The 27,211-nt window shown below is 47.3% G+C and overlaps 1 protein-coding gene and 1 long non-coding RNA gene across 3 annotated transcripts in view; one reads left to right on the top strand and one right to left on the bottom strand.

The window, feature by feature from the left end:
* On the top strand, window positions 1-26,872 carry LOC123001456 (uncharacterized). Its single transcript, XR_006410366.3, has 5 exons — window positions 1-573; window positions 14,428-14,735; window positions 20,593-20,782; window positions 22,018-22,141; window positions 23,722-26,872. It is a non-coding gene; the product is annotated as an uncharacterized LOC123001456 (long non-coding RNA).
* Window positions 22,519-27,211, bottom strand: part of MYO10 (myosin X) — a 206,989-nt gene continuing 202,296 nt past the window's right edge. For both annotated transcript variants that reach the window (XM_026506716.4, XM_048224254.2), the window contains 2 exons: window positions 25,221-25,412; window positions 22,519-23,995 (listed from right to left, as the gene is read on the bottom strand). In XM_026506716.4, coding sequence (XP_026362501.1) covers window positions 23,894-23,995; window positions 25,221-25,412 — 294 coding nt within the window. In that variant the 3' untranslated portion in view covers window positions 22,519-23,893. The remainder of the gene's footprint in view (window positions 23,996-25,220; window positions 25,413-27,211) is intronic.

Here is a 27,211-nt window from a genome sequence, read left to right on the forward strand (position 1 = left end):
AGTTCGCGCAGGGGCGGGGCGCTGGGCGCCGAGGGGCTGGGCGGTGTCCCGGGAAGCGCGCGCCCCCTCGATAGCCTGGCCCGGGACCCGGCCAAATCAACCGCACGTCTTCACTTTCTGGGGCCGGGGTCCCCGCTCACCCATCCGCCAGCCCCGGAGGGCGTTACGGGACGCCCCTCCCGCTGGCAGCGGATTTCAGCCCCGCGCCCGGGCGGGGGCCGCCTGTCCCACCACAGCTGAGGTCTTTCGTCCTCTGGGAGTAACGTGATGCTAGAAATGCTGGAGTGAGAAACGAAGGAAAAACAAAACAAAACACAACACGTTTGGGTCCATGAAGGAGCGTCAGGCCGCAGCGATGGGGGAGGGCGCTTCCCCTCGCCGACCTGCGGGCAGAGTCAGCTGGCTCCAGAACGCTCGCTGGTCTGGGGGAGGTGCAGGTGAGCGGGCGCTGAGGCGTCAGATCTCTGCGCAGACCCGACGCTTTGCGCGTGTCAGATAAGGTCTGGCAAGCCTTGACCACGGTTACTTCTGAGTCACTCTGGTCTCCGTGTCGCGACAGCCATCAGGACATGGGTAAGACGTCCGTGAGGGGGTGACAGGGAATCCTGAGACCGCCCACACCGGGTCTCACGGGCCCTGGTATTTCTGGGTGAGCGTAAGGGGGGAGGGAAGAAGGGTAATTGCTATGCTCTATGCTCACTTTTCACTATTTGCATTTTAAAAAACCGTTCTAGTCTTTAATCCCCCTGTTCTTAACTTTTCCTGGAATAAAGTGCCCCGCCCCCACCCCGAGCGTTCTATCTGCAAGGAAGGAGGGCTTCTGATATCCTCTTGGATATCATACTGGCAACCAGCCCGCTTTCACAAGATGGATGGGGCTCATTCCCAGAGCAATTAAAGCCTGTTGTTTCAAGGGAACCCGTGGGGAATGCTCCGTACTGCTCACCTGGGTGGTCATTATATGTTTATACCTCTGTATACATATGTGAAGATTCAGTGATGTGTACATGGCAGACGTGTGCCCTTGGCTGCATGTGTATCTCAAGAGGATATAGTCCTAGAGTTCCCTCGAGGCTTTCTGGAACACCTACTACGTGCCCAAATGCTCTGCTAAGCTCAGTGAACGTGGCTTCCACCCACGGGAAGCTCACAGGCGGAGGAGGGGCTAATTACGACGTGATAACCGCTGTCATGGAAATAATTGCTCTGGGCTAAGAGTCTTAACTTAAATCACCCAAATTAAGGAAAGAGTGGAAGAGTCGTGTTTCAGGAGGCTTTTTGTAATAATGGCATCTGGCCTGAATTGTGAGGAGGAGGGAAGTAAAGTGGTGGTTGGAGGAGGGGCAATGATTTCTGTTGGGAGATCAACATGAGAGAAGGTGTGGAGTAACACACGGGCGTGCGCAGTTCCTTGTGTGTATTGGCAGCAGACCGCCAAGGCTCTGAATGATCCACTAGCGGTAGAAAGCGTGGGGGTTTTCCTGAAGCCAGTGCAGGGTCTCTGGCGTGTCCCACGTGCCACCGAGGAGAAATCTGACCACCAGATAGAAAGTGAGGAGGGAGGCAATGAAAACGCACATGGAAACAATTCAGGTATTTTTTCCCCAAAATAAAAACTCTGTTTTCCCAGGTGTTGGTTCCCTCCCTTACCGCTACCGCAGAAGCTTCTGAAAGGTAAAAGGGACTTTACTGTGGCATCTGGCCTTTGTTTAGGATTGGACACAGCCCCCAGGGGTACGATATTCCACCATTTTCACTAGACTCTGCAGCTGGAGGGGAGAATGCAGGGCAGAGGAGATGAGGAACCAGGTCATCCCATTGTCCAAACCAGTGTGCGTGTGCTTCTAGAAATATGTTCTCAAGATTCTTCATGTTCCTCTCTCCCCCTGGATTCTAATTATTGTCATCAGGGTCTGTAGAAGTAGTAAAAAGTGTGGACAAGAAGACCCATAAAAGCTAAATTTCAGTTGCTACATGTGGTTCGCAACACTTTTTATCTCTGTTTATGAGAGATTATCTCTTTTATCCCTACCCATAGCTATGTGAGTCCACTCACCTTTCTCCTCCAAAAGTAGCTAGTAAGCTTGTAATAGGAGAGAAAAATGATGGATAATTAAATCTCACTCCAGAAGGCCACATAAACAACATCAAGGTAAGCCTTAGAATGAGATGGACATGCCCCAATAGTGCTTTTATTTTCCTTTAGTAGGTTTTCTATTAGATTCCTCCAGTAGGCCCGTGACTCCCACATGAAAGGAGCCATGCACACATGTTGTATTGTTTATTAATCCCGCACATAGATGTTTTTGTGCTGATAATTTTATTGAAGCAATTTTACCTTCCTGTTCTCACCATATCCTGCTTATTCCTAATTTTCCCTCATTTCCTTGTCACTGAGCCAAGAGAACCAGATAGTTCACTCTAAGCCCAGATAAACAGGAACATCACACCACAATAGCAACACGCAGGAAATGGAAAAGAAGATCAGACTCGGTTTCCAAGGCCCGGCTCATAGAAGGAATTGGTTATTTCTGCTTTCGGTTGACTGTTGTGCTTATAAGAATTGGAATGTCCAAACTAGAATAGTCTCCATTTGTGTTTATCAGAGCTGAACAACCTCTCGCTAAGATGGTGGCCATCCATAGACCAGTTGGGGCACCCAGTTTAGGGATCACTGCCTGATATTGCACAAAAGAGGTTTTTAAGGCTTCAGAATGGTTAAAGAGAACTGGGGTCACACAACAGGAGTATGTCCTGAAAAGTACTATTCATTTATTCCACGCACACGCGCGCATATCATCAGCAAGGATGACTGCAAAACATTAACTTCCAACCCATTCCCACTGGGCTAGCAGTCACCCCCAAATCTGCAGACTAGCCACTGCTCTGGTGCTGTGTTGGAGAAGATCATTGAGAGGTCGTGACTGCCAGTTGACCCACAAGAGGGACCTGGGCAATTAAAGGCTCCTCACCCTCTCCCCTGTTCTTGGAATGTCAGTTTTGTGCGCCAGTGTTCCTACAATGGGAGCCGTTTCAAGGACGCTGTCTTGAGAGTCAAGTGTTGTTGCTTATGGCCTCTGTATAAACTTTTAAGATTCTGGCCGGCAGGGGTGGAGATCTTGCCCGAGACATGCCTCGTGTGTAAGTTCCCTTGCTTATTCAGCCTGCCACCTACCACTCTGCAGTGTCCTGCCTCCTCCTCCAGTCTCTCCTTGCCCTCCCTGCGTGGTGGGGGTGAGGGAGGGGTGTTCACCTTTCACCGGGGAAGCTGTCCGAGTTGTGAGCTATCATCCTGGTCTGCAACCTCTTCTTGTTTTTTCCTCCCCCATTATGGTCCTGGTTCTATCTCACTGCATTTTGTATCATTCATTCCTTATTTCTTCATTTATTGATCATTAAACATTCGTTAAAGGCTGATTGTGGGCTTACGGTAAGACAAACAAGGCTGCTTATCTCCTGCCTGGCGCTAGGGCATGGGCAAGGGAACCTGAAGAAGGTGATCAGGTGAAGGGAATGGGGAGTGGGATGAGCCGCAGTTGCTCCAGAGGGCCCCTCAGCTGTGCTGCTAAGGAGTCTGAGCTTTGCGGGCACTGGCGAGGTTGCAGCAGGAGGGTGAAGTGGCTTGCTTTGTGTTTTAGAAAGGTAGCTTTGCACAGCGGATTAAATAGAGCCTGGCAGAGCCACAAGAAGAAACTTCTTCCTCCTCCTAAACTAAAGTGAGGAGCAGAGGAGGAGGGGAGGGGGTTCATCAGTGTCAGGGTGCTGGATACAGAGGTCTGTAGCTCGAAGAGCAGCAGGGGTCCTGGCCAAGAGGTAGATCCAGGCAGTGCGAATGGTCAGCAGGAAAAGAAAGGCCAAGACGGGTTCAGAGGCGTCTCCAGAGCACGTGGCCTGCATGGGACAGAGGCTATATTGAGGCTTTCGGATAAACACGTCAGATGGAGGAGAGTTTTGACGACCATTCTCCAAAGTTAGTGGCAGTCCTGTGAGCGATGGAGAGTTCCAGAAGTTCGTGGGTTTCTTTCTGTTGTTTGCTCTTACCAAGAAAGTGGTGGACTCAAAAGGCTCGTCCCCTGAGGTCCCAGGCACGCCAGCTCGACTTCCATTATCAAAGCAAAACTGCAGCGTGGTTGATTTTAAACCCAGGTCTGCAAATCAGGCCTGCAGTCCCCAGGGGTATTCTCTAAGCTAAAATTAGATTCGTGGAATGTAATGAAATAGCTAGGAGAGTCACATCCCACAGACATCCCTTCAAAATGTGTTTTTGGCTTGTCACCTGTTACTAGTTTTAATTTATTAGAAGTTAGACACAAAACCTGGAGGCTGGCCCAGGCCGCGTTGAGGACATGCATGCAGCCCATGTCACCTGTATCCTTTAGACCATGCACAAGTGGGCATAGCTGGGTGTTTACTGTGCAGCCAGCGGTGTTCCTGGGGACCCTGAAGCTTTATAAGACTCATGTGTTCTCCGAATTATCAAAGGAATCTTAAGATCATATTTAATACAGTTTGGAGTTCAGTGTATTTGCTTGCAGGCCAGTTCACTGAAACTTGATGGTTTCTCTGTACCCCATATGCACTCTCCTGCCCCCTTCCCTTGCCCTAAACCAGAACTGTCCCAAAAATAGCTTTGGAGACTTACTCTGGGTTGCCTGGACAAGGGCCTGGCTGGGACTGAAGGCCTTTCTCCTTTCTCCAGGGAGAAGATATATGTCAGCCCAGGGTCCCAAAGGCTGACTGGCCTCTGCTTTCAGAAGCCAGTTTCCAGCGGACCCTCAAATTCCCCTGGTGCTGGGCAGCTGGATTTCTCAGAGTACCTCGGCCACCTGCGAGCATCCAGTGTACATATAGACAGCTTGTTCTCCCATGGATGAGGTCGTTCTTGCTCTTGTCCTATAAGGAAGGGAGGTGAGACAGAGTTGGAGGGGAGAGGTTCCTTTTCTCAGAATGTCCACCCCAGGGGCCGCTGGGTGGCTCAGTCAGTTAAGTATCTGCCTTTGGCTCAGGTCATGATCCCAGCATGGAGCCCCACGTTGGACTCCCTACTCAGAGGGGAGTCTGCTGCTCCCTCTGCTTCCCCCCCACCCTGGCTTGTGCTGTCTCACTCACTCTCTCTCAAATAAATTTTAAAAACCTTAAAAAGAAAAAAAGAGAAAAAAAAAAAAAAAGGAATGTCCACCCCAGTGGGTTCCAGAGAGCACCCTGGCCACACACCTTGTAAGTTAAGCCTGTTCCTTCACCCTGATTCCTCATAAGCCCTGTCCGGAAGGACAACTAGAGGTCACAAAGACACACCCACCTCACTCCCCCTCCCCGGCCCCCACCGGAACTGGAAGCAGCATTTACAACTGCCTTGTCAACTATAGTAACCCATAGTCCCCAGGACAGGAAATATTGGAGTAAGTTTTGATTCTGGTCTTTCCTTTATTTTCTCTGTCAGAGTAACCATATGTCAGGTTAGCCCACGACAGTGCTGGTTTATGCCTGCTGACTAGCATGGCTATTAATACCACTTTGCTTTCTTTCTCAAAAGTGTCTTGGTTTGGCTGATAAATTATATGGACTCCCCATCCATCTCCAGTCTTTCAACAATCTCTGAGAACCCTTCCTCTTAAATGCTCCTGTGTCCATATCCCCCATTCGCCCGTCTCAGGGCCACCATGCCTGCTCAAGCTTCATCACTTGGTGCCTGTCTGAACCAGAGCAGCCTCGTACCCCCTTCTCTTCCAAATCCAGATCGCCTAGGGCTGTGTTCTTCACTCTTGGAACTAATGAGGGTTTCCAATGAAAGCCAAAGAACATGGAATTGGGGGAAGATTTGAATTGGGTCTGTCCTAAGTATGAGTTCACGATGTGATATTCTAGCTATGAGCACAGAAAGATCCTAGAATCGATGACACCCAATGGCAGTAAGCTCACTTAAAGACCAGGTATTGTTTTCTATTTCCTGCCAGAAAAGAGCTGAGGCTCCTTAGATAATTGGCTGATACTAGGTCTGAGTTTGGAACACCTTGGGTACCAGAAAGCAAGACATGTTCAAAGACTATTTAAAAATCTATGTCAAAAGGACACAGAAGCCAGCTTTGAATGCGACCCTACTTACTGAATCTGGGAAACTTTAAGAATCAAAAAGAAATAATAATCCTACTAAATGATTATATTGAGTTAAAAAAAAATTCCTGACTCTGTCATGATACTCAAAAGGGGTGGGTGGGAAGCTCTGCTTTATGAAAAATGAGTTAAGTATAGACTATAGATTTAGGAAAGGACCATTTTGTTAACTCTCAATGTAATCAGTGATTCAGGCAATGATCATCATTGACCCACGGGGAAAAGACTAGGGAAGAAGTATTTACACGATCTCACAGGTTAGTTATTAATTACAAAGTGTGTCTTTGCACTGGAGAGATCCCCACCGTATCTGCATTTCATCATACGTGGCATCTCCAAGAGTGGGACTGTCTGACCTTATGTGCCCCCTGACCTGATGCTGTGGGAGGGACACAACAGAACTCGCGCGAAACATTTGGCCTGAATCAAATCCTAACAAAACCATCTCCTACATTCTACAGGTCAGTTGACCTGGATCTTCAAGTGTTTAATAGAACGGAGGAACACTTTGAGGAGAAGAGATATAACAGCCAAATCAGTGTGTGAAACTTGATTAGATTCTGGGTCCAAAAAAAAAAAAAATGTTATCGAAGACATTTGGAGGGAAAATTAGGGAAATTTGAGTCCAAAGTCTATGCTAGATGATTTGTTGAATCAATATTGCTTTTCTTAGGTATGATAATGGTGTTAGGACGATGTAAGAGAATGTCTTCCTTCTGAGTGATGCCACATGCAGTATTTCGGGGTGAAATGCCATGACAGCAGACATTTGCTTTCTGCAAAAGGAAGTGTTGTGTATACAGAGAGAGAGGGGGGAAATGGGTGTGGCAAGATGTTGGTGAATCTGTGTGAGGGGTATCCGGCTGTTCATTGTACTGTTCTTTCAACTTTCTTGTGGCTTTGAAAATTGTCAAAGGAAAAAAAATGTTTTTTAGAAGACTGTAAGAAAATAGGAAATAGAGAGAGTTCATATAGCTCTTTTTAAAAAAGACAGTCCCCTTCTCTTTTCTTTTCCTCAAGACTGTGACCTTCGGTGATTTCTCCTTTCCACAAACTCTTGCTTGACTTAGAATCGTCGTGACAACCCCGAGTGTGGGAATCCAAGGATGGCTGACATAGTGTAGCAACAGAAAATGAAGCCTTTGTGTTCTCCAGAGAACTGAAGCTTTTCTTTAATTCAGTCTTCTTATATTGAGCAAGATCCTATGTACTAGGTACTAAATCTGTTTACTACATACATAGAACTGTGTACTTGACACTTGTACCGTGTACAGGAACCTATGAGAGGCACCATGAGTGACAGATGAACAGCAATATGGTTTCTGCCTTCAAAGAGCTTAAAATCTAACACACAAAAATCGACTCAGCAATTATTTTTTTGTGACTATTGTCAGCTAAACAGAAGACCAGGACTAGGGATCTAATTATTATTATTACTTTTTATTAGTATCCCTTATTATACACAGTCCCACCATCAAAGAGCCTCTTGTCTTTGAGAAATACACATACATTAATTTCAAGACAATGAGACTAATGAAAAGATCTTTATCATTGTCTAAATATTATGACCAAGCATCCGGGACAGCTTAAGAACAAACAGTACATCTGAATTAGAGCTTGAAGAGCAGGTTGGAATGTTTTCAAGACAAATTTGGTAGGCATCCCAAGTAAATAGAATACAGTGTGCAAAAGTGGGACACCTGGGTGGCTCAGTCGGTTAAGCATCTAATTCTTGATTTCAGCTCAGGTCATGATCTCAGGGTCATGAGATCAAGCCCCTCAAGATCTTGCAAGCCCTGTGAGATCCAGCTCCACTCAGCATGGAGCCTACCTAAGATTCTGTCTCTCCTTCTCCCTCTGCCCCTTGCAGCTCGCTCTCTCTCTCTCTCTCTCACACACACACACACACACACACACACTCTGTCTCTCCCTAAATGAAAAGAAATCTGACAATGTGCAAAAGCATGAAGGTATGAAATGAACATGACATGTTTGGGGATCCACAGGTGCTAAATATAGCTAGAATTTAGGGGCTTTAGAGAGAAGTAAGAGATAGGGAGCCAGGAATAGAACTTGAACTTGTTGATAAAGAGCTTTCATGTTATACTGAGGAGTTTGCGCTGTATTCTGTAGGTGATTGTAGGCTTTGGACGTAGTGTCATGATCAGATTCCAGAAAGGTAACCCGGGCGGTGGAGTTGCATGCAGATGGGAAGGAGATGGGGCAGAGAGACTGGTTATCAGACATTTATAATAGTCCAGGTGAGAGATGCTGAGAGTCTAAACCAAGACAAGGGACATGGGGGCAAAGAAAGGGTAGTCACAGGAGGCATTTTGCACACTGCGCCAGTAGGGCCTGATTGGATGTTGGGAAAAGAGGGAGAGGAGATTGTCAAAGATAACCCCAGTATCAGGGTTCTCCAGATTAGCAGAAACAATGGTGTGTGTGTGTATGTGTGTGGTGTAGAGCTAAGGAGGAGGGATTTAAAGAATTGGCTCCTGCAATTGTGTGCACAGGCAAGTCCAAAACCTCCTAGGGAGGTCTGGAGGCTGGAAATTCAGGTAGGAGTTCATGTTGTAGTCTGGAGTCTGAAGGCAGTTTGGAGAGAGAATTCCTTCCTGTTCAAGGGACTTCAGTCTTTTCTGTTAAAGCCCTCAACTGATTGGATGAGCCTCACCCATATTATGGAGGGTAATGGGCTTTTCTCAGTCTACTGAGTAAATGTTAATCACATCTAAAAATAACTTCACAACAACTTCTAGACAGGTGTTTGACCAAAAAAAAAAAAAAGGCACTGTAACCTAGCCAAGTTGACACATAAAATTAAGTGTCATCACAACCCATTGTGTCATTATTAAAATATGAGGTAGTGGAGAAAACCTGGGGACAAATTTGGAGGGGAAAAAACTCTCGTCAACTTAGAAGGTATTGAATTTGAGTTGGTCATGTCTAGTGGTCAGTTGGAAGACAGGAGACCAATCTTTCTTTTTTTTTTTTTAAGATTTTATTTTTAACTAATCTCTACACCTAATGTGGGGTTTGAACTTACAACCCTGAGATCAAGTGTCACATGCTCTACCAACTGAGCCACCAGGCACCCGATAGAGACAGATCTTTCTCATTTAGGGATTTTAGTGGAAACCAGAGGATCAGATAAGGCTGCTCCCCAGGAGAGGACCTGTATACACCACAGTGTGCCCAAGGCAATGTTCCCGTCCTCATAGAGCTGATATCTTAGAAGGTGTGGCAGACAGTGAGCAAATATGCAGATAGACATAACATCTTAGGATGTGTATCATTCACTGCTGTAGCTAACAAACCATCCCCAAGCTTGGTGGCCTAAAACAACTTTTATTTGCTCATGATTCCATGGATGGGCAGCTGGAGAGAGATCAGCTGGAACGGCACGTCTCAGATGCACATGGCGTTGCTGGATTCACTTATACGTTTACCACCAATTAGAAGATGCTGGATGGCCGTTGGCCAGGGCCGTCAGTAGATGTGTCTCAGTTGTCCTCCACATGGCCTCTCCGGCAGGCCAGCTTCACACTAAGTCACTTGGCAGCTGGAGTTCCATGAAGGCATCCCCTAATGTGCAAACACTTAGCAAGCCTCTGCCTGGGTCACATTTTCTAATGTTTTAGTGGCCAAAGCAAGTCACACGGCTAAGCCCAGAGTCAACAGGACAGGCAACAACACAAGACCATTAACATAATTAACTTAATCTAACACAGGGCGCAGTGAAGAAAAAAGGAACAGAGTGAAAAGGGGAAGTGCTTTGGAAGCGACAGGGAGGTGAGAGAAGTGACTTTTGAGCAGACTTAAGTGAAGGAAGTCAGCCAGTCATGTGGAGTTCTGGAGGCAAGGGCATGCCAGACAAAGGGGATGGCAAGTACGTGTGAGGACCGTAAGTTAGAACTAGCTGGACCCGCCCAAGGGACAAGAAGGCTAAAATGAGAAGAGCAGAGTGAGAGGAGATCAGGTGAGAGAGGAGAGGAAGGCAGCGGGGCATCACGAAGGGGCCAGCAGACCATGCACGGTCGAGATTTCGTTCTAAAAGATGGTGGAAAATCAGTGTAGGATGTTGTGTGAAACTTCATTCAGTTTTCATCTCGAAAACATTGTTCTGGTCACTGATGAAGAGACAAGCATGAAGCAAGGAGATCCATTAGGGATTACTGCACTAGTCACAGAGATACTGGTAGTGGCGGACGTGGTGAGAAATGACTAGATTTGGAATACATCTGGGACATCCAGCCAACAGGAATCGCTAATGGATCAGATGTAAGGTGGTAGGGACAGGGAGGAACTACAGATGACATCTAACACTGGTAGAGATAGGGAAGGTTTGGGAGAGGAATCCTCTCTTGGAATACTGTACTTCATAGGCCTAATACAGGTCCACATGCGACAAGTAGGAAACTTGGTATAAAAACCGTGAGCTCAGGGGAAAGAAGGTCAGCATCTAAATGACATGAAAGCCAAAGGAATCCATGGGATAAATTGGAAGATATGGTAGAAGCTGCAGTGTTTTCTGCTTCTGCTTGGGTTTTCACAATGAAATAAGAAGTTGGGGGATGGGAGGAATAGTGATATGAAGTTTAAAAAGAGAGGAATTTTGAAATAGTGGCCTTGGGACACAGGTGACCATGGGAGACAGTTCACGAGGAAAGGGTGGGAGGGAGGATGTGACGGTCTGGCCTCTGAAAATTGTGCTCATGAGCTTAAAGTGAGAGTCAGTATGTTTGGGAGTTTCTCCAGCAACATTCAGCTGCTCAAACACAGACTTCGAGAATTGGATTTATTGTGGATGAGGTTTTTCAAGACAAGTGGAGAAGAAGAAGGGACGAGGAAGGAGTTGAGGGAGTATATAATTGAAACATTAGAGTGATGGACCAGAGACTCTAATCTGGGGTAGAAGGTGAGTGAAAGCACGAGTGAGGTGATGGGTATTGAAGGAATGGTGGCCTCATGGTTGGGAGGACCTGATGAGGTAACTATTGGAGAAGTGCTCCTAGTAGGAGGATGCTGAAAAGAGGTAGAAAGGAGTCAGTGGAGGCTCGAGTTTAGAGAGGGAAGAGGACATGTGGTCAAAGAAGCAAGGAGCCAGGGCACTGGATGGATTGTTTATGTGAAGGAAGTCTGCAGAATAATGGTGCAGAGAAAATCAGCCGGATACTTGGATGAGAAGGGAGTGTGGATGGTATGGTCCAATAGCATTGCTCTAAAGATCCTGAGGATTTCATCACGGAAGGAAGAGAAATGGTCTGGAGGTACCAAGGGGACAATTACTGCGTAGTAGGGCCAGTGGTACAGGGCTGGGGACCAACCAGTCCTCACTTGAGAGGGTCGCAGGGAACACTCTAGGTCTGAGTTAGAGCTAGGCAGTGGAACTAAGGAAGAGGTGGTGATTATGGGTGGTTTGCAGATGACAGATCATGAGCTGCAGAGAGCACAGGGTGGGGGTGGGGAGAGCGGAAGGCACCTATCCTGGTGGTGAAAGGGAAGATAAGCTCTTCAGAGCCTCTTCAAGCAGAAGCAGAATCAGCTGGGGGTGGGGAGAGCGGAAGGCACCTATCCTGGTGGTGAAAGGGAAGATAAGCTCTTCAGAGCCTCTTCAAGCAGAAGCAGAATCAGCAAAGCTCACATGGATTTAGCCATTGTTACTTACTCACATGAAGCCAGGTTTTGCTTATTTACAGATCCTTGGCCACGTTCTGAATTACTGAGTTTGCCAAATAAATACTATATGAATAATTTATTATTATAGGCAATACTTTTTAATTATGATTTATTTATTTGAAAGAGAGCACACGAACATGAGCAGGGACAGGGGGAGGGACAGAGGGAGAGGAGAGGGCGAGAAACAGACTCCCAGCTGAGCGGGGAGCCTGACATGGGGCTCGCTCTCACGACCCTGAGATCATGACTTGAGCTGAAATCAAGAGTCGGAGGCTTAACCAACTGAGCCACCTAGGTGTCCCTGTTATTATAGGTAGTATTTATTAAGTTTTACTTATGTAACTCTCTTTGAAGAAATAAAACTTATCCTACAAATCTCGTGTATCTTCAGACAAAATTATACATTCTGATTTACATTTACTTGAAATTAATGGGGAAAAAATCAGGGTTCCAAGGAAGAATGAATGTGAAATGGTATAGAGCATGCGCGAAGACCAAGCTCTTCTGACCTGGTAGCAAGACTGCATTTGGCGTGGCAGCCGCAGCTGGGACTACGACTTGGTTGACTTTGCTGTCGTCCATTGGATCTATTTGTTTTTTGCAATTTCCACACTTGTGCATTAAAAGGCAACATGATGGAAACCTCACCCAGAATCCTCTAGTTCTTTAGAGAGGACACTAATTCCTGCCATTCCTCCTGGGATGCCATATCAGTTTTGATTCACTATCTTTTTCATGGAGGAGATTCATTTCAGAGCATTCTCCTTGATGTCTACACTGTGGTAGTCTTACCCTAAGCCAAGGAACCAATATGAGGTTGTGCAACTACCAAGCATGCCTAGTTCCATTATATATTTGGGGTCTAGGGAAATGGCCTCCAAAGGGGGCCACAGACCCCTAATACCCTAACAGAGGCCCATGGTGATGATTAGTGTCGCTAGGTGTTAATGTCTACTAAGACCCTGTCCACAATCATCCAAATGCTTGATTATTCCTCAGAGTTCAGTTACCCTTTGGTGAAGGACTGGGAGATCAGGGCCACATATACTTGTGTGGTGTTGCAGGGGGCTGGGGACACAGTCTTGCCTTTAACCAGTGGGCTTGGAAACCAAGGACTTGGGGTCATATCCCCTCAGCCTCCTGGTCATCCATCCTTGACTTCTTTCGATTGTATCAGTTGAGCAGTCTCTTGTTGGCTACCCATCTCTTTTGCCCCGAGGAATGCAGTAATTAATAGGGTTTTGAGTTAATTCCCTTGAATGTTCATTTTCACTGGGAGAAGTCTTCCATATTTGGGGGAAAGAGTCCACATGAGTACTTCTTGGCCCAAGGGACAGCCAGTTGTCCACCAGAGTTTCATTCTCCTCTTACGTAGTGCGGAATGTAACTGAGAAGGTCGTTGCCCAGCCTGGAACTACATTTCCCAGCATCCTTGTGTGGAAGTGACACCATGTGACATCACTTCCAGGCCAAGGAGGTTTAAAGGTAAATGTTCTTATCCAGTCAGCTGTTCCCTGTCTGCTACTTTGTTTATGCCTAGGTCAACCCTGGAACACAAAGGTTGAAGGCAGAGCCACTGTTGGCAGGGCTCCTGAATAACCACAGAAGCAGATCCAACATCCTTCTAACATTATACCCATTAGTAAGCAACAAGTCATCTCTAGTAATGGTAGGTAATTGAGGGGCGCCTGGGTGGCTCAGTCGGTTAAGTGTCTGACTCTGGATTTCGTCTCAGGTCATGATTTCAGGGTCAAAAGATTGAGCCCTGCATTGGGTTCTGTGCTGAGCATGGTGCCTGCTTGAGATTCTCTCTCTCCCTCTGCTGCTCCCTGCCCCTATTCATGTACATTCTCTCTCTCTCAAAAAAAAAAAAAAAATACGGTAGGTAGGCAATTGAAATGTAGGTATTTGCTAAAGCAGCCAGAGTTACCCTAATACATGCTATGCTCTCTCTCCATTCTATATCAAATCTACATAAAATAAAATAGTTTCTGTAGGAACAGATTTTTACCAGATTTGGAGCTGTGTGATGGTCTGATTTGGAGTATAGGTTATGTCATATATAAAGGTCATCTGTGGGGGCGCCTGGGTGGCTCAGTGGGTTAAGCGTCTGCCTTCAGCTCAGGTCACGGTCTCAGGGTCCTGGGATCAAGCCCCTCCCCCAAGTTAGGCTCCCTGCTCAGCGAGAAGTCTGCTTCTCCCTCGCCCTCTGCCCCTCCCCACCACTTGTGTGTTCTCTCTCTACTCTCTGTCTCTCTCAAATAAATAAATAAAATCTTAAAAAAAAAAAAAAAGTCATTTGTGAGGGCCAGGGATGTTTTTCAGAGCTGGGCAGATATTCACAACTGAAAATGAAGTATAATAAAAGACAATGTTAATACAATCAACACATACTTTCTCTGTCCTTAGCTTCTTAGTATAAGCAGTCATATAGGTCCTTGTATTGGGTACATCTTATGTACCTCAGGTTCTCTGGCCTTGCTTACCTGGGGGTCTCTCCACCCTCCCACCACAGAGTTAGAGGAAATGCTCCCCTTGTTTATCCATTTGTGTGTGTATCCGTTTCCTATTGCTGCTGTAACAAGTTACCACGAACCTGCTAGTTTAAAACAATGTAAATTTATTTTCTTACAGTTCTGGAGGTCAGCAGTCTGAAATGAGACTCACACGGCTAAGACCAAGGTGTCATCAGCACTGGTTCCTCCAGAAGGTTCCAAGGATGAATCCATTCCATGCGTCTCCTGGCTCCTGGAGGTGGCCTGCATGCCTTGGCCTGTGGCCCCTTCCCAACATCACTGCAGCCTCTGACTTCTGTCACATCTTCTGCTGACTCCAGTCTCATGCCTCCATCTTATAAGGACACATGATTACACTGGATGCACGTGGATGATCTCAAAATCCTCTGTGTAATCACATCTGCAACATTTCTTCTGCCATACAAGGTAACACAGGTCCTGGGGAGTAGGCTGTGGCCATCTCTCAGCCTGCCACAGTGTGGGGTATGGCTTCCATGTGGCTTTGAAAGGCGCCAGATGACATGGAAATGGGAGGGGACTGACTCCCCACATAGGGGGCTGTTCAGCTGATGGGAAACAGGAGACAGGACCAACCTAGGAAGTGTCTTGTCTTCCTTCTCTTTTGGAGGGCTGTTCTGAGGCAGGATTTCCCTCTCTAACCTGTGTAGAGACATCCCACGGGGCCCCACTCCTGCCGAGCAACTGCACGTCTCCTGGTGGCTCACAGGAAGACGTGGCTGACATGGCAATACATGGCTTGGCCTCGCTCCCATCCTTCACTGTCTCTCCCTTATCCTCCCTGTCCTGGTGCTGCACTTCGCAGAGCACTGGCAGTTAATCTCTGCCCTGGGCTCTCGTCTCTGGGGAGTCTCAGCTGGGCTGGCCCCCAAATCGAAAGTTACAATTTACTCTTCCACTTGTTTAAGAATTAATTGCTGAGGAGTGCCTGGGTGGCTCAGTCGGTTAAGGATCCAACTCTTGGTTTCGGCTCAGGCCATGATCTCAGGGTCTTGGGATTGAGTCGTGCCTTGGGCTCTGCGCTCAGTGGGGAGTCTGCGTGAGGACTCTCCCTCTCTCTCTGCCCCTCCCCCCACTTGCACATGCTCTCTAAAATAAATCTTTAAAAAAAAATACTGAGTATCCACCATGTTCAGACATGGTCTGGTTAAGGATGACAATACTAAATACAAAAAGATTTCTGCTCTCATAGAGACTACCTTTTTTTCTTTTTTCAGATTTTATTCACTTATTTATTTAGAGAGGTCATGAGCAGGGGGAGAAGGAGAGGGAGAGAGAGAATCCTAAGCAGGCTCCATGCTCGGTACGGAGCCTGACACGGGGCTCGATCTTATGACCCTGACACCAGGACCTGAGCTGAAATCAAGTCAGATGCTTAACTGACTGAGCCACTCAGTGCCCCTGAGATTACCTTCTAATTGAGGAAGACCTATAATAAGCAATTAAAAAAATACTATTTAGTGCTACTTACAACATGGTGATGCAGTGAAGTCTAGTTATTTTGTATTTGGTGGTGAGGAAAAGCCTTTCTGGAGAGGTGACATTTAAGTTGCGGCCCGGATGACAGAGCCATTTGTGCGGAATCAGGGGAAGGAAAAGTGGGCGTAATGGCAGGCATCAGTTTGCAGTCGATGTGCTTCTCACATGGATGGTTCTAGATAGCACGCTCTGGTGGCATGGCCGCAGAAATTGACTTTTAAAACATTCATGATTCTCCCAAGCAACAGAAAGGGCAGATGGTTTACAATACAGAGTAAACATATTAAACATACACATAAAGCAGGAGCTCTCTACTAACCAAGGAACGGAGCTTTCACTCTGCCGTGAAGGGATGTATTTTATTTTAGAAGTTAGATGTCTTCTGTGTTTTAAGTTCAGCCTCCTTTAAGAGAAAAGACCGTGAAACTAGAAGTTATGAGTCTTTTAGCTTCCTCACCCGTGTGAGATAACTTGGGTTATAAACCCATTTCCTTCTATCTCCAACTTGTTTTCGTCTTTGATGACCCGCTGATATTTGCATCCTAGCACTTTCTGCTTCGCCGCCTTTCAGATGCTTTTGCAGCTGCATTCGCGTCTCAGCTCAGCGTGTATGTAGCATAAAGGAGATGCCCTGAGCTTTGGCATCAGAGGACACAACATTTCTTTAGATTTTCTCTTAGGTATTAAATGTGTTCCGTGACATCGTAGGAGGTATTTTTAAAAATTTGTAATTGGTCGCTGCTGCCATATAGAAATGCAGTTGGTTTTTAAAACACTGTCCTTTTATCTAGTGATCTTGCTCCATTCACTCATCAGTTCTAACAGAAAATCCAGCACGATCAGTTGTTAAACTAAGGGCTTCATCACATCAGCTGTCAACAGTGACAGTTTTGGGTTTTTTTTTGAAAATTTTATTTAGTTCAGAGAGAGAGCACGTGTGAGCGAGCGCAAGTATGGCGGCGGGGTGGGGGGAGGAGCAGAGGGAGAAACAGACCCCCCCCCCTGCTGAGCAGGGAGCGTGATGCCATGTGGGGCTGGATCCCAGGACCCTGGGATCATGACCTCATCCAAAGGCAGACGCTTCACCGACTGAGCCACCCAGGTGCCCCCGTTGTGACAGTTTTAAATCTCATCCATTCCTCCTCCTTTTATTCATTTTTTGGCTCCCTGGCATGGCTGGAACCTCCTCAGGGGGACCCCATATCTCTGTCCCCTTTGGCATCAGCTGAGTTGTGTTGCAGGTTGGGGGCTGGAATCATTTGCACGCTCACAATTTGCATGTCTGGTGGTGGACGCTGGGAGGACTTAGAGAGCTGAGGGTTGGCACAGCTGGGACCCTTCTGGCATCTGTGTCTACCTAGCTTCTCCACACGGTCTCTCTGGCACGGTGGCCGCAGGGCTCCAAAAGTGCGTGTCCCGAGAGCCTCACAAATGCTCTACTGTCCCCTCTATGACCTAGCTTTGGGCGTCATGTGGTAACCCTCTTGTCACACTCTAGTTGTTAGGAGGAGAGGAGAATTAGACTCCACCTTTTCGTGGGAGGATTGTCAAAGAAATTTGCGGCTATGTTCAAAGGCACCCCAGTTGACCCACTGGCCCAAATGCTTTACATGTGTCCTTCCCACATTTCTGAAATCTAGCTGAGCACATGATGCCAGTCCCATGGTTGGGACTCCGTTCCACTAACTGGGAATCCTTCCCCCTGGGTTCTTGGAGATATCCTGAGTCATCCTCCTTTTCCCACAAATGCCACAGACTTGTGACTATTCTGTGCCCCCATTTTCCCCTTGTGAATGATAGTCTCTGCAGCAGTTAGCTTCTGGAGGACGGGAAACTTGTCTCCATTGCACACAGATCTTCCAGTCAAGTGTTAATGAGCCATACTTGATGAACTACACCCAAGAGCCTCATTCAGACCAGAACTTGATCTCCATGACAAGATCATGGGCCTCAAGATGCCTTACTAAGACTTTGATGGGTCTGGAGAGGGCGGGAGTGTAGTTTGCATAGAGCTCGTGGCTGGAGTAATCTGAAGACAGTACCCACGCGTTGAGGTTGAGAAGACAAATCAGTTGGGGGATGGTACCTGCAGGGCTTGGCTAGCTCTGCATGGCTTCTTCGCTAGTCCTTTCAGCACGGTGGCCTCAGGTGGCTGAGATTTCTGTCATGCCAGCTCAGAGTTCCTAAGGCGTGTGTCCCAAGAGAAAGAGCAGGTAAAGATGCGTCACCTTTTATGACCTGGCTTTGCAAGCTATGTGGTATCCCTTCTACCACATTCTATTTATTAGAAGTGGAGTCACTATGGCTGGCCCATATTCATGGGGATGAGACTTCACCTTTTTATGGGAGGGGTTTTCAAGAAGTTGTAACTTTTTAAAAAAGATTTTGAAAGAGCGAGCTCAAGCAGGGGGCGTGGCAGAGGGGGAAGCAGAAGCAGGCTACCCACCAAGCAGGGAGCCTGACTTGGGGCTCGATCCCAAGACCCTGGGATCATGACCTGAGCCAAAGGCAGACCCTTAACCGATGGAGCCCCCCGGGGTGCCCCAGTTGTAACATTTCTTAAAACCACCACACACAGTTGCAGGGGACGCTGGGGAAGGGATTCTGTAGCTTAGCATCCCCCGCAAGCTAAAACGTGGGGGAATTCTGTTATACAAGGCGAAAGGGAAATAAGGACAAAGGGTAAAAGGGCGGATCACTGGGGGACGGGTAGCAGCCTCTGCCGCAGGCAGTTTTGCAGAGAGATGAAAATCTAAGCCAGGTTGTCACAGATGAAGAGCCATGAACAGGGAGAAAGATTATTTCCGGCAAGAGAAGATTCTGAGGGGACACCTGGGAAAGGGACTGAGGTGGGTGTCTGTGTCTGTTGACATTAGAAGTATGCAATCAGGGGAAGTTGGTGGGGGGTGGTGGTAAGCTAAGGGCATGGCCATGTAAAAGAAAACAGAGAAAGTGGTTGGATTTTTGGATAGCTTTATGAGGGGAGCATGATGTCAATCAAACTTGGATATGAATTCTCTGTCCACTGTAGTTTTGTTATTTTTCAGCCAAGCGTGGTTAGATTGTAAAAAGGCCACAATTCTACAACCTGTTGAGTGACTTTGAGGCAACGTCCATCAAGATACGGAATCTGTTTCCCCACGTCTTGGCTCTGGTCTGGCATTGGGTCTGGCTTTGGCCAATAGAATATGGCAGACTTAACCAATGTGCCAGTTTTGAACCTAAATCTTGAGAGGCCTTGCCTGTACCTACTAGTTTTTGCAAGACCTTGCGAAATGCCATGAATCAGCCAAGGCTAGCTAACTGGAGCACGAGAGATCACATGGAGCAGAGCTCTGCCTTCTCATCTGAGGCTCCAGACAGATGAGAAAGACAAGGCATGATCAACAAAGTTGACCTGGATACAGTTGAACTTAGTCATGAATGAGATTAGCAGGGAGACTGCCCCGCTCAGATGACCTAGAGAATCATGACCCAAGTAAGTTCTTGTTGTTTTAGCCATCGCGTTCTGGAGTTACTTGTTACACAGCAAAGCTATTGGAGCAAGTTAAATAATTTGCTTTCTAAATCTCAATATCCTCGATGTAAAAATAGGTTGGCTAGACCTACTCCTTAGTTACTGGGAGGACACAATGCCAGGAGGGTGCGAATGCATCTTGCACCAAGCCTGAAACATATGTTCTGAGCAAATGGTAACTAACACCATTGATCACATCAGAGAGAGATGGTCAAGGGGAAAACAACGGGAGTGTAAGAAGGATGTACTTAGAAATCCCCGTTCTGCTCATTTTTGCCTCATGGATTTCTTTCAGTGATCTGTTCTACTCGCATGTGCTCACACAACATCACAAATCTTCATTTTTTGGCTCCACATTCTCCTTTGTTTTTTTAATTTAAGTTCAATTCACATTGTGTTTTATTAGTTTCAGAGGTAGAGTTTAGTGATTCATCAGTTGCATATAACACCCCGTGCTCATTATACCAAGTGCCCTCCTTAATGCCCATCACCGTGTGACCCCAGCCCCCCACCCCCTCCCCTCTAGCGACACTACCACGTTTGCCTTTGAAAACTCTCTCCCTCGCACTCTTGTTTTCTGGACCCCTTCAACCCGTATGCAGATGGCCCAATTACTATTGCTGTTACAGTCAACTGATTTCATATATTTATATCTTTTACTCCCAACTAGGCTCTAAGCAACTTAAGACAGTTCTTCAACCGTCTTCGCAAACCCCACTGACATAGTGTGGATAGTGTGTGTGTTTCTAATCCAAATAAGATTTTAGTAAATTAAAGTCAACTATGTTATGGTTGATGATCATTGGGGTCATCTTATTTCTAATCAAGAGGCCTATTGCATTTCTTCAATGTCAAGTCAGTAAGTAAACTTATGGAGAACAGTTCCCTCAAGAGATCAGAGTTACCAGAATTACTCATTTTCTTTTCTGGCAGGTCATGAGGGAACGATGAGAACCCTGATCTGGCAACTAATTCCCACCAAGTAAATGTCTGGATGCCTCAGGGGTAGGAGGCCCTGTTTATGTCTCAAATTGCTAATCAACTGTAATCCTGTTATTACTTGGAAACGAAATCTTTGGGAAAACTAAAGATAGGAGCAGATTATATACTTTGCAAACCTCTTTACTTTTCCCACAGTAACTAACTTTCCCCCACACAAAGTGCTTAAAGCTTTGAGTGTCTTTTTACTTCCTTTGAGGTTTTCTTATAAATAGAATGCAATTTCTTATTGAACGGTTTACTGGTATGTCCTTTCCGTGTGGTGGGCAGGGCCAAGCTTTCGGGAGCCAACCCTGCATCCCATCCAACTCCACGTTCAGTGATGTCACCTTGGAGCTTGGAATTAGCGCTGGTGGAAATATGGACACCGTGGAAATCAGCCAGCACTACACAGCAGGACTGTTCCCCCCTGCAGAGCCCGCTGATAGACATTCCCAGCACATCCCTGCCAAAGCTCCAGGTACCTGGGAGTTACAGCTCACGCCTTCTTGAGTGCAGATGCTAGCTTTCACCAGGAAACATCAGAGTCCCTTTCCTTGCTGCTGGGCAGAACACCCTAAGTCGGGATAAGATGGGGACAGAATGAAAGCCAAGATCTGTGCTGAGTAGGGAAGAGTGGTAGGAGACAAGGTGAGAGGCAGGCGGGACAGAGGACACTGCACTATAGTAGAGGTTGATATTTTGGTGGGACAGAGTTATAGGAGAGCTTTTAGTAGGAAAGATACAGGTGGATTTAGATTTGATGAAAATCCCTCCATGTGTCTGGTTTGTCAACAGCATATATGGGAGGGGGGGTGCAGGGGAGGGCGCCAGAGGCGGTAAAGCACAGAGGCCAGTGGGGCTAGGACAGGGGAGCCATGGCATGGCTTCTAACCTTTGTCCTAACACCTTTTTCATACCCGTGCTAGTGCCACTTCTGGAACCATCTCCTAGGAAAAATCTGTTACCCTCTGCCATATTGTATGACCAACTCAAGACCCACCACTCCTTCCCTGGAGTTCTCCCGGCCATCCCAGTCCCATCTCTGCCTGCTTTGGGCAGGCATGAGGCTGGATTTCCTGGGACTTGTGAGGGGAAGACAGTGTTTCTGTCCTGGAGAGGCTTTTGTCGATATGATCAAGTTGAAGTGAGAGGTGATGCTGAGCCAGTCTGTGTTGATGAGAAAATGCAGGGAGGGAAGGGAATCCCAGAGCTCATTCAAAATAGCGGACAAGAAATGCTTAAAGCAACAATCTCAAAACTAGGGACTATCTTCCTTATATAATATGGGGAAGCAAAATCCTAATTATAATGGACAATTGTGATACTGTTCTATGGTTTTGCAAAATGTTACCATAGGGGAAACCAGGTGAAGGGTATGTGGGTCTCCCGGTATGTGCTGTCGCAACTTCTGAACCCGTAGTATTTCTAAATAAAACATTAAAACAATGCAGCTGTGGGCGTATAAGGCCTGTGTGTAGAGAGATCTAGGTCCTGGCTTTGGTGCTGCTACGATGCCTCCCTCTGCCTCCTTCTTCATATGTAACTGGGGGGAGAGAGGCGGCCTCCTGGGGTACAAGTCACAGAGGAAATCCTGGGTGGTGAGCAGTGGAAGAGGCCCTTTGGCCAATTTCCCTCTGGGCTAGAAATGAAAACAAAGACAACAGCAGAACATGGAGTCGAGCTCACCTACATTCTCATCACCTGCGGCCACAGGTGCTCAGCTGTACTTCCGGTCCCCGTGGAGCCGGTGGTGGAGAACACTCTGGACACAAGCAGCGGTGGGATTCAGCAGGAAGAGAAAGGGACATCCGGGGGACTGGTGCCACTCACGTCCCAGGTGAGACCCCATGTCTTGTTTTTTTGGGTAAATCTGTGGCTGAAAGCCTACCTGTGTATTCTCCCCAGCGAGCATGGCTGCGAGCAGGTGGTTGTAGGACCATGATTTCACCATTAGGCAGGTTTTGGGGCTATGAGACCATTTGACATAAACAGACATTTCAAGGCCTTAGATTTCTGGATTTCACGGACTCTTGGCTTTCACCGTCTCTGCTTCCTTGGAGTCGTGCGGCGCGTCCACTGTAAGACCTGGCCATCAACTTCTGTAACACGCAGCTTAGACACTGAGGCCAAAAGCGTTAAAACCAAACCGACAACAAAAACCCCAAGCCCGTAATATATTTCAGGTCCCCCTACTCAAGAAAACACACTGCAGGATAGCTAATATCTTTTATTGTCAGACTTTCTCTGAGCCAACACACAATGATTTCGCGGGGCTGTCCCGGAGAGATAAGGCAATTTCTTTTTCTTTGTGGGCAGACTTAGTTGGCCTAAGTCTTCACAACTTTTCCATATAAAAATAAAAGTCCAGGACCACATCATTTTTCTTCTGGTCATAAACACGGATTTATTTACAGGCACCTGTTGGACTATCCTTATAAACTTGGGATAAAATGTATTTTCTTAAAGCCTCGGCATTTACACCGTCAGGGTCCTTCCAAGACTCGCTCACACGTTACACCCTTGGGGATCGAAGCTCCTTTCCGCCGTACCCAGCGTGGCCATGTGGTCATCTACCTGGAGCGGTACAAACTCACCTTCAAAGAATTTTTTTTTTTAACTTAAATCTTTTAGAAACTAAAGACTCCAAAATGACTTCATATCGTTCTAAAAACAGCATTGGAGTCAGAGTGGTTTATAAATACCATTATCTGTAGGGGCTGCAGATCTGTTTATAATACAGCAGACACAGAGCGCAGACTCTGCTACACGGAAAACAAAACGGAGCCAAAACGTGGTTTTCGAAATACAGCGAAGACAGGAAAATCCAGGATTCTGGTCTGTTAATAAAACCACCTTATAAAGTAATGACTGAAGACTACAACTCTGAACTATTAAAATATACAGACTGTTTACACCATTGCACATCCTTTTTTCCCTTTGCTTTTAATGCTCATGAGACCGTGATTAAAGTGATGAGTTTTGAGCACTGCGTGCACAGGCAAGCACAGAGACGGGAAAGATGAGACAAGAAGTTAATCTACGTCCACGAAGAAGGCTGCCAGCAGCACTCCGACTAAAATGTCCTGTCCCCTTGTGCTCCCTCTGTCCATCCCCCCCTCCCCGCTCCCTCACCTTCCCTCAAACTAGGGAAATCAGGCTGGGAGGTTAGTGCAGAATTGATGGATAAACACCCCCCCCCCCAAAGCTTTGTAAGTCTCCCCCAAGATGGGGGGGAGGGGGCATCTCCCTTCAGTAGCACAGTTAAGGTCAGTTAGTGTTGGGTCCACACGTTAAGGCACTTCTGGCTGCTTTGGCGGGGGTGGGGGTGGGTAGGGGTTTTGTCCTCTCTCTTTTAAGGCATGTGTCATCTAAAAGTAGTAAAGCTTTCGAAACAGGGCTGACTGTTAAGGCTGGCAGCTTAATACAGGGTCACGGAAGTTGAGAGGGCGGAAGGACCCTCGGAGACACCTCCCTCCGCCGAGGGGCTTCCAGAAGGCGGGGGCAGCTCGGCCCTGGCTCTGCGCGCAGGCGACCGAGGCCAGAGGGCAGCACGTCCGGATGCTGAAGACACGGCGACTCCCTCCCACCTTCACCTGGAGCTGCCCTGGCTGCTCACGGAGCGCGATGTGCTGTAGCGTTTCTTCACGATCATGCTGATGTAGGCTTTCATGAGCTTGGCCACGTCCACCACCTGCCCGGGGGGAGCAGAGCGGGCGCCACGTGAGTGGGAACTCAGGGAGGGGAAGGGATGCCGAGGGGACCCACGGCCCCGCTGCTGTCCCAGACCCAATGATGAGCGGGCCGGGGAAGCGAGGCTTTTCTTGACACGGTGGGCACCACCCAGTGGTTCTTTCACACGAAAACGACAATTCTGCCTGATGTACACTTGTCAGATGTTTACACATTAAAAAAAAGGCCCACCTGAGGACACTGTTGGTACCCTGAGGGCTGGGATTCCTATCCCCACTAAAAATACTGGGGAACCCCCAAGCCCACGATCACAGCTGGTAAACACTGGCTCATCAGTGTTGTCCCCGCCCCATGATGCAGCTGCATAACAGAGCGGGGGGCGGGCTGTCCCTCCTCATGCTGGCCCCCCTCCCTCTTATGGTGCCCTAATTGCCTTCCTTTTCCCTCATCTCTCCTCCCTCCTAATCCCACCCCACGTCAGTTGGCACAATTACGATCATTACATCAGGAACCATCAAAGAACCCCACGGTGACTCCCTGTCTATGGGAGTCATTTAAGCCTGGGACCCTCCAGCCAAAGGTCCCGCCTCTTGCACATCCCTGCTCCCCTCCTGTTAGCCTAGTCCGAGCCCAGACCGCAGCCTCGGTGAGACTCTCCTCCGGCCTCCTGGCCGCCTCTCCGTGACATACACCGACAGCGAAGCTGGCGGGTCATTCATTTCCATTTTCCACATCTGCCTGCCAGCTGCTAAGTGAAGCCCTCAATAGGCTTCTTGATTTGTCATGATGATGGTTACATTTTAAGCAGATGGCACAGACATTTAGAGGCTTTTTTTGGTGATTTTGTGAGCGAGACTTAGCTACGCCCAGGCCGGTCATGCCCCTCGCTCCCTCCAGCTGCGGTTCTCTGCCGTCATCCTCTGCTGATTGGCACAAGGCTTCCTGCCAAACTGTATATTCTGGACGTCTACATCATTTCCTTTCCTCCATGGGTAAGACCCACTGGCAGAATGGAACCAAATTCCTTGGCTGCAAAGGCAGAGAAGAAATTTGGGAGGTCTCCGTTTTGGCCCCCAGGGAACCTGCTGCGGGGGCGGGACCGCCATGCTGTATTTTCATAGATCTTAAAGCAAAACTGTCAAAATTACTCAAGGCATCAGGAAATGGGGCATTGTTTCTCTCTTTTGTCAAGGACACCAATGATTTCTCCTTGGCTTGTCTCTTACCTCGCTGGTTTCAAAGAGCAGCTCCCTCTCGTCGACCACGATTTTGTACGTGTTTGCCAGCGGCGCCCCGAAAGACAGGATGTGCTCGTACTGGAAGACTTCTAACGGTCTTCCCTCCCCACGCTTGTAGACAGACACAGCATCCGCGCTGACGCCCAACCAGAGGTCCTGGGGGAAGCCGCCTTCCTTGCACTGTGGCCAAGAGTCAGATCATCAAGCAGTAAGAAACGGAGAACGCGGGAGAGGCGGACTCAAGCACTCTGGGCGATCACAATGCATTCAACACCTGTTTGTGCCCGGGGAACTGAAATAGGACATGAGGTCTCCCCTTGGAGGTCTGGATTGATTTCTGACTGGTTGACCCACACTGGGCATTTGGAAAGCCCAAGTGGTGAATCCTAACATTGTGCTTGGACTCCATCTGTTGATAACCTTACTCCGGGGGTAAGTTGACAATGGCTCTCCCAGGCAACCCAGCAGGCCGAGCCAGTCTCCTGTCCCTAGCTCTGCCTCTGATCCTTTTTTTTTGGATCATTATTCTTCCAATACAAAATCTAGGATCTGAGGAAAATTCTCCAAATCACTCTATGTTGAGCAGGATTCTTGACGAGGGGCAGCAATGACTCCTGTGGGTACAGAGCTAACAGGAATGTCACTGGTTTAAGGACAGGCTTCCCTGCATGGACTGGTGTTGGGAAACCAGAGCCCCGATTCAGGGACGAGAAGCGGGTACTAACAGAAGGGATGAACATTAGTGACACCGAGAAGAGGAGATGTTGTACAAAGCATCTGATTGATACCTAAAAACAAACCTAACTGATCAACCAAGCAACCCAACATAGCATCCCCTGAAAAGCCATGAAGGAATCTTAGAATATAATCAATATTTAGATTTTTATAGAACCTCATTTAAAAGTCGCCAGATACCAAACACACTGAATGGGACTGTGAGAGCTGAAAGCTCACCTAGACCAGGGGCTGGCAAACTGACCTGTTAAGGAACAGGGAGTCAATAGTTTAGGTGTCGTGGGCCACAGGGTCTCTGTCACAGCTATGCAATGCTGCCACATTCGTGGGAAAGCAGCCAGAGGAGACAGAGACAGGAAGGAATATTGCTGTGTTCCAATAAATCGTGATAAAAGAAGGCAGGTGGGACGGGGCACACAGATTGCCAAGCTCTGATCTAGAGTACTGCTAAGATTCCCTTTCGGTAAGTGGTTTACTTCAGGGGCACCTGGGCGGCTCAGTCGATTAAGTGTCTGCCTTCGGCTCAGGTCATGATCCCAGGGTGCTGGGACTGAGCCCCGCATCGGGCTCCTTGCTCAGCGGGGAGCCTGCTCTTCCCTCTGCTTGTTCTGACACATGAATAAATAAAATCTTTAAAAACAAATAAATAAATGGTCTACTTAAAAAAAGGGGGTATGGAATCAGTATGGGTTACTGCCAGGGGCTAAATCCCATTTGTGAGACAAATTCTTCCCTGCAAACAGATATTCATGGAGAAAAAACCAAATGTAAAATCCTAGTTGACCCTTGAACGACATGGGTTTGAACTGTGTGGGGATTTTTTTTTAATACAGTAGAGGGCTGTAATGTATTTTCTCTTCTTTACGATCCTCTCAATATTCTTTTCTCTAGTCCCATTATAAAAATACAGTATGTATATAAAGTGTAACATACAAAATACGTGTTAAATCGACTGTTTATGTTATTGGTAAGGCTTTTGGTAAATAGCGGGCTATTCATAGTTACACTTTAGGTGGTCAAAAGTTATTCACAGATTTTCAACTGCACAGGGTTGGCACCCCAACCCCCGCATTCTTCAAGGGTCAACTGTATCCAAAGTTTCTAATTTCATGTACATAATTCTAAAAAAAATTTGTTTTAAGTTTTAAATGCTGATTTTTACCAGCACTTGATGGTTGGATCGATCTGTAGCTTCATAAGAAAGAACAGAAGTTATTTAAGACTAGGTGACCTCTTATTTTCCA

This window comes from Ursus arctos, unplaced genomic scaffold (assembly GCF_023065955.2).
Source record: "Ursus arctos isolate Adak ecotype North America unplaced genomic scaffold, UrsArc2.0 scaffold_15, whole genome shotgun sequence".
Taxonomy (NCBI): domain Eukaryota; kingdom Metazoa; phylum Chordata; class Mammalia; order Carnivora; family Ursidae; genus Ursus; species Ursus arctos.